The sequence below is a fragment of the Trichechus manatus genome, unplaced genomic scaffold (genome assembly GCF_000243295.1).
Source record: "Trichechus manatus latirostris isolate Lorelei unplaced genomic scaffold, TriManLat1.0 scaffold00240, whole genome shotgun sequence".
In the NCBI taxonomy this organism is placed as follows: domain Eukaryota; kingdom Metazoa; phylum Chordata; class Mammalia; order Sirenia; family Trichechidae; genus Trichechus; species Trichechus manatus.
Window position 1 is genome coordinate 3,082,188 of NW_004444176.1, and position 12,999 is coordinate 3,095,186.

The 12,999-nt window shown below is 37.6% G+C and overlaps 1 protein-coding gene across 1 annotated transcript; it reads left to right on the plus strand.

Annotated features, from left to right (window-relative positions):
• Positions 1–4,824: 4,824 nt before the first annotated feature.
• LOC101353531 (olfactory receptor 5B12-like) lies at positions 4,825–5,850 on the plus strand. Its single transcript, XM_004389349.3, has one exon. The coding sequence runs from the start codon at positions 4,825–4,827 to the stop codon at positions 5,848–5,850; it is 1,026 nt and encodes a 341-aa protein (XP_004389406.3).
• The last annotated feature ends 7,149 nt before the right edge of the window (positions 5,851–12,999 follow it).

The following is a 12,999-nucleotide window of genomic DNA, read 5'->3' on the forward strand; positions in this document are numbered from 1 at the left end:
CAGATGACATAACTGGGATTAGAAACCAGGCCACCTGATCACTCCACTCAAACTTTGATACTTGACTCATGCCTGAATTGGAAAAGGAGTGACCGGAAGAACTTGATAATACCCAGCTACCATTACTGAATGTTTAGATCAAAGACTCTATAGAATTTTGATCAAAATACAGAGAAATGTGAAACAGAAATTCAACTTCTCGTAAGATCCAAACTATATGGATTCATTGAGGCTGGATGAACCCCAAGAACTACTGCCCTGAGATAATTTTTAAACCTCAAACCATAAACCAAAAATATCCCCTAAGTCTTCTTTAAGCCAAACGATACTTAGCTTAATTAGTAACGAATGTCTACTTTGAACATTGCCTCTTTTAAAGAACTATCTATATGGGATCACGTTGACAACAGTAACTCGAAAGGTTAGATAAGGAAGCTTAGGGTACAGTGAGTTTATGTTAACAGTGAAGGAATAATTCAGAAAACAGTGTGAGAATGGTTGTACAACTTGAAGAATGTAATCAATCACCGAATTGTACATGTAGAAATTGTTGAATTCGTGTATGTTTTGCTGTGTGTATTTCAAACAGTAAGAATGATAACATTTAAAAAAAATAAAAGGATGATAATTCTCTTCTAAGGAAATGATAGTTATGGAGGATTAATTTAGCAGTCAGAGGGACTGTGCAGAAGAAAGAATGGATTCATCACCTTAGTTGGAAAAAAGAAAAGAAAAAAGTATCCATACAGCAGTAAGTCAGCTGGTATTTTGTAAATAAATAATTAAATTAGAAAGATTGTCATTCTGGAAAGACCTTATCAGCCTGTGAGAAAGAACTAGATACAAAAAAGCTTACGTGAGCTCTTGATGTCACCTAAGCCATAGATTTCAGTGAAATTTTTATTTTTAGTACAAAAGTTGGCTGTGGCTGCTCACGTGACTATTGGAGGCTCTTTCCTCTAAACTTCCATTCCTTTGTGTCTTCATATGCATTCCCAGCCAAAATGTAAACATTAGTCTCTGCTAGCTCCAGCTGAGGACAGGTTAGGAAGGCCAGCCTGGGATCAGGAGCCTCCTGAGATATCCACCCACTTGACACCAAATGTTTCCCTGGAGACTTGGGTAAGCAGGTCGCTGTCTCTGCCTTGATATTTGCAAGAGCACAAGCCCAGATTCTGCTGCACAACCTAGAACTCCAGAAGTAGAGAAGGAGTTTCCCCAGCATGATGCTTTCCTGGATGTGGACTTCAGGCCAACGACCCAGGTATTAAGGTGTTCTGTACCCACACCTTTGGGACTTCATTGCTCAATTCCTAGGAAATAAGTATTAGGAAAATATAAAATCATAGCAAATTAGAGTTCAAAGGGATTCTAGAAGAGCACATGATTTTATTTTACAAATGAGGAAAATAAAGTGAAGTGGCTAGACCAAGGACACCCTGTTAGTTTGTCGTCCCCTCACTCCTAGTCCATTACTCTTTCCACTCTGACACGCTGCTCTTTCACCCAGATTTACCTGCTCGTTGCTATCACATGTCCTCATATAAATGGTTGAAGTGAAAGGAGATTTTAATCAAAGACAGGAAGACAATGTCTCCTAATTGCATTCAATGCAGAATGTGCTATAAGAGTAGTGGTGTCCTGGTGGTGCAGTGATTAAGAGTTCAGCTGCTAACCAAAAGGTTGGCAGCTCAAATCCACCAGCTGCTCATTGGAAACCCTATTGGGCAGTTCTACTCTGTCCTATAGGGTCGCTAGGCATAGGAATGGTCTCAATGGCAAGGGGGTTGGGTTTTTTTATTCTTTTTTTTATAAGAGTAGTAGGGCAAATATCATAACTCCCTTTCTGAATTTCAGAAGTTATAATGCTGACAACATCTATTTGGGCACCTCAATTTTTGAGCCATTTTCTTTGGTAACATTAAAGTTACTTTCAAATTTACTGGATGAAAATCCTGGAGTAACCAAGACGGGATGGCTCAAATTGCCTGATTTAAAAAATTGTTATTGTTTTATGCTTTTCAAAAAACTTTCATATTCATTATCACATCAGAGTCTGATAGCACCCCATTAAGGAGTTGGAGAAAGTATTTCATTTTGTGAGTTAAAGACATCAGATATAAGGCAGGCCCATATCCAGCTGTTATCAATAGAATTAGGAGGAAAATTGGTCCCGTGTTTTGCAGTGCTCTCCTGACCTCATCTCTACATCTCTGAATTCCTGGATTTAAAGGAGCCTTTTTGTGTCTCTTTACATGTAGAAGTACAGATAAAGAAGTTGGTCAATATATTGACCACTCTTGGTGAATCAGCGTGATACAGTAATTAACTTTTTTTAAAGGAAATGTAAACAGACACACGTTTACGTGTTTGGACCCAATCTGGAAATACTAACAAGCATAGACCTCTAACAATGGATAAACAAGGAAGTTAACTTCATGGTCAGTACTGTGTTCTCGCAAATTCTTGGCACTCCCATGATGATATCATAACACTTTAGAGATAATTTTATGATAGCACTTATCACATTTGGGGGAATGGTTTAAAGAACTCTCTGTCTCCACCCCCATTAAAATATCAGGAATTATGATATTCATTTTGTAATACACAGTCCTGGCTCAGAGATGACATGTTTGCAAATTCACCTAGGAGGAAAACAAGAAAAAGAGAAAGGGAGCTAATACTGAATACATTCTGTATGCCAGGCATCGTGTTAGTAGGATTCTTATATCTTTTATATCTTCCAATAACTTAATTTAATCTTTACCACCTTGTGAAGTAGGTACTCAGGTATTACATGAACTTGATATTTCACAGAGAATGAAACTGAGATTCAAGGTATGAACATGATATTCCTAAGGCCATATTTCACCTAAGTTGTTGATCAGTGAGTGACACTTATTTGCACAATTGGAAAAAGTACATCCTTGTATTATACTCCGGGCCCTGGTGGTGCATTGATTAAGCGTTTTCACTGCTAACCGAAAAGTCAGCAGTTCGAATACACCAACTGCTCCTTGGAAACCTTATGGGGAAGTTCTACTCTGTAATAATAATAAACTATTGAGTATTTGCTATTGAGTAATGCTTTCATTCAAATTAAAGGTTGAAACTGCTATCATTCCTATTTGAAAAATGAGGAAACACAGAAAGGGTAATTTCCTTGACCCATTATTTTGAGATGATTGTTTAAGATTATGGATTTTAGACTTACTTCTTGGGTTCAAATCCCAGTTCCACCAACAGCTTTATTACTTGAGGAAGTAATTTACCTCTTCAAACTTCAGTTCCCTTCTAAACAAAATGGAGATAATCATAGTACCTGCCTGACAGTTGCTAAATGTATTTATTAGTTAATCTATGTGAACAACTTAGAACAGTTTCCCAGCACATAGTAAGTGCTTTATAAAGTCTTTACTATTATAATAACTAATCATCATTATTATTTCTTCAGTTTCCAAGCCATAGCTCAGAAGTTATCATTTCCAAAATGTCCTCCTGTGCCCCTAAATTGGGCTAAAAGTGCATCCTTTCTGCTCGAAGTACCCTGGACATATCTCTACCGTGGCACTATATTATGATTAACATACCTATTTGTATATAGGTTTTTCCCACAAGGCTATCCTTAAATGTATCTTGCCTTGAAATGTGAAGGATTGTTACTCAAGGAGAAATGAAAGATTCAGCATTCAAGAACGAGGAGTGACTTTTGTGTTGAGATGGCCTCTCATGTTATAATCACTACAGACACAATAGTCTGTCAACTGAGTGGCCCCTGGAGGTGAGCACAACAGATACATGTTGTGACATGGCAGGAGGTCTGCAGCTTGGTTGGGGACACATAGCCTCTAAAAAACCAGTTGTCAATGAGTCAACTTTGATTTATGGCAACCTCATGTGTGTCAGAGTAGACTTGTGCCCCATAGGATTTTCAATGGTTGATTTTTCAAAAGTAGATCTCCAGGCCTTTCTTCTGAGGTGCCTCTGGGTGGACTTGAATCTCCAACCTTTCAGTTAGCAGCCAAGCATATTAACAGCATGTACCACCCAGAGACTCCTACCTCATGCTAATGTCTAGGAGAGTATAATAGCATCTCTTCTGTCTCTGCTCTCCCTATTCACAATACAGCATAGGTGATGCTGAGAGATGGAAAATATCAGCCTATGAGAAAAATAAAGATTTGATGCGGACAGAAAATACCAAAAATTTTGCTTCTAGCTATTGCAAAGCTGCTCATTTAGTTTGAGAGTTACTGAGAAAGGCCAACACACCACTAAGGATGTGCAAGAGATTGCACAATTTCCTTCAGGGCTCAATGGTTGAACTGAAGCACCCAATTAATAGCCCTCATGGATTAGAGAGAATCATGCACAAAGTGATGAGGGGCTCTAATAGATGGGAAATGTGTTTGACAGGGCTTGTCAGCGTTATACCAGTGACTGGCCAAATGTTTCCTATATTTTACTTCCTGTAGATTAAGCTTTCTATATATCAACAAGAAATACAATATATCAATGGATAAGCATGCTTGCAAGACATGACAAGTAGTGAAAAAGAGTCCTTCTGGTGTAGAATAGTATGTACTGCCAAGTATGTCATACACCAAACAAGGTGGAATGTGCTCCCAAAGTCATAATCTGGATCTCTGCAACAACCATGGTCAGCAGAGACATTCTCGAGCCTTTCCGTGCCACTTCCAAAATATATGACCTCACTCACCACAAACCTGCCCAGAATTCAGTCCCGCTTCTTGCACACAGGATCCTGCTGGGAACAGGAAGCTAGTGGATGTGAGCAAGAGACTCTGGCTGTACTTCATTCTCATGGTAGTGCTCAAATACCATTATCTTATGTTTTCTCATCTTGCCATAGATGCCTCACGTGATGATTCACCAATGACTTTGATGGAGAACATCTCAGAGGTGACAGAATTCATTCTTGTGGGGCTGACAGATGCCCTACAGCTGCAGGTCCCTTTATTTTTAATCTTCACTCTCATTTACTTCATCACTCTGGTTGGGAACCTGGGGATGATCATGTTGATTCTGTTAGACTCTCATCTCCACACCCCCATGTACCTTTTCCTCAGTAACCTCTCCCTGGTGGACTGTGTTTATGCCTCAGCAGTCACTCCCAAGGTGTTGGGAGGGTTACTCACGGGAGATAAGCTCATCTCCTACAATGCATGTGCCGCCCAGATGTTCTTCTTTGCAGCCTTTGCCACTACTGAAGATTTCCTCCTGGCCTCGATGGCCTTTGACCGCCATGTAGCCGTGTGTAAGCCCCTGCATTACACCACCACCATGACAAGTACTGTGTGTGCTCTACTGGTCACCGGCTCCTACATCTGTGGACTCTTGCAAACCTCCATCCATGTTGCCTTGACTTTCCACCTCTCCTTCTGTAATTCCAATGTGATTAATCACTTCTTCTGTGACCTCCTCCCACTGCTGGCTCTCTCTTGTTCTGATATTTACACTAATGAGACTGTGCTCTTCAGTTTGGCAGGTGGCACTATCTTTTTCACTCTCTTGGTTATCTTGAACTCTTACCTGTTCATTTTTATTGCTAGCCTGCGAATGCACTCAGCTGAGGGACGAAAGAAGGCCTTTTCCACCTGTGCATCCCACCTTACCACTGTTTCCATCTTCTATGGGACAACCATCTTCATGTACTTACAGCCAACTTCCAGTCATTCCATGGACACAGACAAAATGGCATCCGTGTTCTACACCATGATAATCCACATGCTGAACCCTCTGGTCTACAGCCTGAGGAACAAGGATGTCAAGAGTGCATTCAAGAAGGTTGTTGAGAAGGCAAAATTGTCTCTAGGCTTAAATTTTTAATATTGAAGAATCCACAACAACCCAGTTTATCCCCTTGTGTATTCTCTGTGCAATGGCTCATACTTCATGGCCTTCAATGCACTTAATTCCTAAGGTGATACACTTACCTCCTCAAAAGTCTATGGTCTATAAAAAGAAAACATTATATTTTGAAATGTAATACATACATGATAATTGCTCAGGGGAACGTAAGAATATTCATGGTTTGCTTTTCAAAAGCTTTTTAATGGCATTTGACTTATTCACGTATTCTTTAATACATGCTAGTGAAAGCATATATGTCAAACCGGCCACACACAAGTCCACAAATAGAAGCATATGCAAGGACCCTATTGCGCACTTAAATGCAGCAATGAAGTTAGTGGAATGGCTAGTTTTTAATAGAAGAATAAAATAATTAATCAGAGTATCAGAATACAAACTCATGTCTAACGTTTTTTGTTTCTCTAGTAGAAAAACTTTTCTGAGTCCAAAATGAAGAAAAAGATGATATGAATTTTTAATGAAGGCATTTACTTTCTATTATCATAATTTATTGAGCGCTATGTAAGTATAGTATCTTAAAGGCACTAATATTTCTGTTTTCACTAAATCATTTGATAGAAATAGTACAGGTTACATGATAATTTTCAAAAGATAAAAAGGTCAGAGTACAAAAAAAGGGATATCAATAATAAAGGCACATTTCAGTTTAGCTATACATGACCAGAAAATCTTCAAATTTTGTAAAAAATAAAAAATAATATTTAAAAACTACTAACATTAATGGTAAGTAATGATAATGTTAAACTTTTTTTTACTGGAAATGATATAAAATGAATAATGTCACTAATTCATGGATACCTTAGTTCTGGGTGAGCTACAGCATCTCTTATTATTCTCTGGCTCATTCAACTCACTACATTCATTACTGATTTCCTTGCTACATCTTCTCCTCACTTATTGACTGTCTCATTATCTGACATGTCACATTTACAACAATAGTAAAAATATCTAAGATCCGATTGTTTTGTGCACTAACAACGTACATCTGTCAGTAACAAAAGCCAAGGTGTGAGGTGAGAGTATCGCTGAGTGTGATGGTTAAGGGCCATGTGTCAGTTTGGCTGTGCCATGATGCTAAGTGGTTTGGCAGTTAAGAAATGATGTAATTTGGCAGTTACATAATGATATAGTCTTCCTCCATTTTGTGATCTGATGTGGTCATCCTCTGTTTTTGCATAACACTGATCTTCACATAACAACCTGATCTTTGCGACCTAACCATGTTGATAAGTGATGAGGAGTGGCTGTATTCCTAAACAATCATAAACATGCTCTTGCCTCAGGTCTTTTTACTTCCTGATCCTTCTGTTTGGATTGCTCTCTCTCTTCAGGTTTCTGCTTAAAGGTTACCATATCATAGTCACCTCACTTCTTGCTGGACATTGTCCCCTTCCCACTTTCTTCTTCATACATAGTCTCGATCGTTACTCAACTATAATTAGCAGCACTTATGTGTTCACATGTTCATCTATCTCCTCTAACTATAGAACGCAAATACAACATGAGCAATGACTTTTCCTGCTTAATTAGCAACTTTTCCTCAATACATTGATTATGGCCTGGTACACGCTAACTTCAATTCTTACACTTCTTTTGGTAAATTTGTTTCTAAGCATTTTATTCCTTTGGATGCTATTTTAAGGAAAATTGTTTATTTCTTTTTTGGATTCTTCATTGCTAGTATATAAAAATTCAATTGATTCCTTTTTGCATGTTGATCTAGTATATTGATATCTTGCTAAATTGTGTATGTGTTCTAATATACTTTTAATGGATTCCTTGAGGTTTTCTGTGTACAAGACCATGCATCTCTGAATTGAGATAATTTAATTCTGCTGTTCCTATCTGAATGCCTGCTTTTTCTTTTTCTTGACTAATTTCCCTGGCTAGAACATCCAGTAAAATATCGACTAAAACTGATGATAATGAACATCCTTATCTTATTCATGACCTTAGCAAGAATGCATTCAGTCTTTCACCGTCTAGTGTGATATTAGATGTAGGTTTTTCATAAATCCCCTTTAAAAGTTGAGGAAGTTCCCTTCTATTCTTAGTTTCCTTAGTGTTTTTAATCATGAACTGGAGTTGGATTTTGTCAAATGAATTTTCTGCACCTATTGAGATAATCACGTAGTTTCTGTCCTTCATGATACTAACATGGAATATTACTTGAATTGGATTTTCAGGTAATATATCAACCTAAATTTACTGGATTACATCTCATTTGGTTATGTTATATAATACTTTTAATATGTGGCTTGCGTTTCATAGTGTTTTAGCAATTTTGCATATATATTTATATGGGATATTATCTGTAGTTTTCTTCTGATGTCTTTGTCTAGCTTTGGCATCAGAGTAATGTTGGCCTCAGAATAACTGGAGGAATGTTCCCTTCTCTTTTTTTATTCTAGAAGACTTTGTCAATGATCGGTATTAATTTTTTTTTTTTTCAATGTTTGGTAGACTTTACCAATGAAACAATCTGGGCTAGGGCTTTTCATTGTAGGAATATATAAATTACTAATTCAATCTTTTTATTGTTATAGATCAGTTTAGATTTTCTATTTCTTGTTTATCTGTTTTATTGTTGTAAAATACATATATAACAAAACATTTGCAATTTCAACATTCTTACATGTACAATTTAGTGACATTAATTACGTTTATCTTACTGTGGAACAATCACCACTATCCGTTTTCAAAATTTTCCACCACCCTTAACAGAAGCTCAGTGTCCCATAAGAAACAACTCCTTTTTTCCCTACCCCTCTCATCCTACCATGCTCCTTATTTTTTTTTAAGATGTTAATATTACCCAAAGCAATGTATAAATTCAATGTAATCTCCATCAAAGTCCCAGCAGCATTTTTTGCATTAATGGAAAAGTCAATCCTTGATTTTATATGGAAGTGCAAGGGACCCTAAATATCCAAAACAATATTGAAAAAGAAGAACAAAGTAGGACTCACACTTCCCATTCTCAAAACATGATATAAAGCTGCAATAAGTCAAACAGTCTGGTACTGGTATAATGATAGACGCATTGACTATGAAATAGAATTTAGAGTCAAGCAATAAGCTTGTACATTGATGTTTTATAAGAGTGCTAACCCATTCATTGGAGAAAGAATAGCCTTTTTAATAAATGATGCTGGGACAACTGAGTTTCCACACACATGTAAATGAAGCTAGACACATAACACGCAACATATATGAAAATCAACTCAAAACGGATCAAGTTACATAAATGTAATTACTAAAACCGTAAAACTCTTAGAAGAAAACATAGGGTTAGTGCTTCAGGACTTCATGACCTGGTATTTAACAAAAGATTCTTCGATAAGACTCCTAAAACACACACAACAAAAGACAAAAGAGATAAATAGGACTTCACCAAAATTAAAAGTTTTTGTTCATCAAAGGACTTCATCAACAAATAGACAACCTACAGATTTTGGGAGCTATATACCTGATTAGAATTTAATATCCATAATTCATATACTTAAAAAGAACTTCTACAACTTAACAACAAAAAGACAAACAACCCAATCAAAAAATGGCTAAAGGATTTGAGTAGCCATTACACCAAAGAAGAAATACAAATTGCCAACAAGCACATGAAAGATGCTCAACGTCATTAGTCATTAGGAAAATGCAAATCAAAATGACAATGAGATAGCACTTCACTCCGCGCTATGATGACTATGATATTTAAAAAAAAAAAAAAATCTTAAAACAGCAAGTGTTGGCAACACTTTGATGAAATGCATTGCTGCTGATATTGAGAAATGGTTCAGTCACTGGGGAAAAGAGTTTGGAGTTCCTCAAAAAATTAAACATAGAATTACTATATGATCTAGCAGTTCTACTCCTTGGTATATACCCAAATGAACTGAAATCAGGAATGCAAATAGATATTTGTACACCAAGGTTCGCTGCAGCATTATTCACAATAGCTATAAGGTGGAAACAGCCTGAATGTCCATCAACAGAAGAATGGATAAAAATATGTGGCATATCCATACAAAGGTATATTAGTCATAAACAGAAATGAAGTCCTGATACATGCTACAACATGGATAAACTTTGAAAACATGCTTAGTGAAATAAGTTAGTCATAAAAGGACAAACATTGGGACTTCTGGGCAATGCAGCGCTATAGACAGAAGCACCACACAGTCCCTCCACAGCAAAGATCCGAAAAACTAAGTCAAACAGAGACAAATGTCAACCTGGAAACCCTAAGCATCAAATGAAGAGATAAAGAACTCAGCCAAGCCCGAATGGAATAAGAAACTGACAGAGAATAGAGAGTGAGGAGAAATACATGGAGAGATCCCCTTTCAGCTAATGCAGCAAGGATCCACCATCTAGGACTCCTGTCAGAGATTGGCGAACAGTGAGTACAGGAAAGCAGCTTTACAGAACTTACAGCAGGAGACAGAAGAACCAGTAACCAGCAATATACACTTTCCCACCTCCCACTCTTCTTCACCCCACTCGGCCTCCTCTGCTTCCTGAGGCCACAGTCTCTTGACCAGGAAGCAATGGCTTCACACCTGTGCTGCTTGGATTCCACACGCTGGCACTGACCGGCTCCCTGAGTGCCATTTGTTGGTGGCTGGTGTTGCTTTTTTCTGCTTCTTTTGGTTTCTTCCATACCTCCTCTCAACACCTCCCCCTCCTTTCCCTCAAATACCTGGCTCTGTGTGCCATCTTTGCTTCTACCTGAAAGGCCGTGAAACACTAGACTGTAGAACTGCTTCCCAGCCCATGTCCCCACGCTAGTGGGATCCCTGGGGCTTTTTTTTTCTCCCTGTTTGTTTTGATTTGTTCTGTTTTGATTTGCTTGTTTGTATTCTTTTTCTTTCCTTGGCTGGGGAGCCACTTCTAGCCTGGTAATACTGCATGGCTTGGGAGCTACTAGCTCAGTCTGCACAGCTGCACAGTGGGATCCTTGGGGACATTTCTTTTTTTCTTGTTTTTTATTTTTTTGTTTTCTTTTGTTTGTTTTCTTTACTTTTCTCTCTTTTTCCCTTTTTATCTTTCTTCATTTCTCAGTTTCTTGTCTCTTTATACTTATCTTCTCTTCTTCTCTCCTGAATACCTGGTAATGTGTGACACCTCTATCCCTTCTAGCCAGGTTGTACTTCACAGCCTGGGGGAAACTTCCCAGGTCCTTGCAGTCACACTGGTGGGATCCTTGGGGGCTTTGCTTTCTTTTTTTTCTCTAATTTTTATTTATTCATTTTTTTTATTTTACTCTTTTTCTTTTTGTTTCTATCCATTTCTCAATCTCTCCACTCTAACAGCAAGCTTCCTTAGCACTCTTTTTTGTTTGTTTGTATGTTTTTGACACCTGTTCCTCTATCCTCTCTGTCATCTTTCCCATACCCATCTTAGCTCCACACATAACAATCCTCCTCCTTGTTTCTGCACAGCTGCAAGATGAATTGAGCATCACACCCCCAAGCAACACAGGCATGGCCTACCGGAAACTGCCCTGTACTGATCCCCAGAGACTTCAACACATCCCTCTTGGTAAATGACAGAACATCTAGAAGGAAACGCAACAAAGATACAGAAGACCTAAAGGGCACAATCAACCAACTTGACCTCATAGACACTCCACTCAACAGCTGAAAAGTACACATTCTTTTCCAATGCACATGGAAAGTTCTCCAAAATAGAACAGATCTTAGGCCAAAGAGCAACCCTCAACAAAATCCAAAACACTGAGATATTATAAAGTGCCTTCTGTGACCACTACACCATCAAGGTAGAAATTAAAAACAGAAACAGCAAGGGAAAAAAATTAATTACATGAGAACTGAATAACAGCCTGCTTACAAACCACTGGGTAATAGAAGAAATCAGAGATGGAATCAAAAAATTCATAGAATCAAATGAGAATGAAAACACTTCGTAACAAAACCTTTGGGACACAGCAAATGCAGTCTTCAGAGGATGACTTATAGCAATAGTTGCACACATCAGAAACAAAGAAAGGGACAAAATCAAAACATTAACTACAGAACTGGAACAAATAGAAAGAGAACAGCAAAAAAATCCCACAGCCAACAGAAGAAAGGAAATAATAAAGATCAGGGCATAAATAAATGAAATAGAGAACAGAAAAACAATAGAAAGAATCAACAAAACTAAAAGCTGGTTATTTTAAAGAATCGACAAAATCGACAAACCACTGGCCAGACTGATTAAAAAAAAGAAAAAACAGGAGAGGATGCAAATAACACAAATAAAAAATGAAATGGGGGACAGTACAACAGACCCAACTGAAATAGGCTGAAATAAAAACGATCATAACAGAGTATTATGAAAAACTATACTCCAACAAATTTGAAAACCTAGAGGAAATGGGTGAATTTCTAGAAACACACTACCAACCGAAACTAACATAAAGTGATGCTGAAAATCTGAACAGACCCATAACAATAGAAGAGATTGAAAAGATAATTTTAAAAAATCCCAACAAACAAAAAGTGCTGGCCCAGATGGCTTCACTGGAGAATCTACCAAATATTCAGACAAGAGCTTATATCAGTACTACTCAAGCTATTTCAGAACATAGAAAAGGAAGTGATACTTCTGAATTCATTCTATGAAGCCAGCATAACCCTGATACCAAAACCAGGCAAAGATGCCACAGAAAAGAAAGTTACAGACCAAGATCTCTCATGAATATAGATGTAAAAATTCTCAACAAAATTCTAGCCAATAGAATTCAGCATCATATCAAAAAATAATACACCATGACCAAGTAGGATTCATACAAGGTATGCAAGGATGGGTCAACATTAGAAAACCAGTCAATGTAATCCACCACATAAATAAAAGGAAAGAAAAGAATCACATGATCATCTCAATTGATCCAGAAAATGCATTTGACAAAGTCCAACATCCATTCCTGATAAAAACTCTCAAACAAATAAGCATAGAAGGGAAATTTCTCAACATAATAAAGGGCATCCATGCAAAATCAGCAGCCAATATCATTCTTACTGGAGAGAGGCTGAAAATGTTCCCCTTGAGAACAGGAGCAAGACAAGGATGCCCTTTGTCACCACTCTTATTTAACATTGT

Excerpts from the sequence above, each read along its gene's own strand:
- LOC101353531 (XM_004389349.3), top strand. The coding sequence starts at position 4,825 with ATGGTAGTGCTCAAATACCATTATCTTATGTTTTCTCATCTTGCCATA.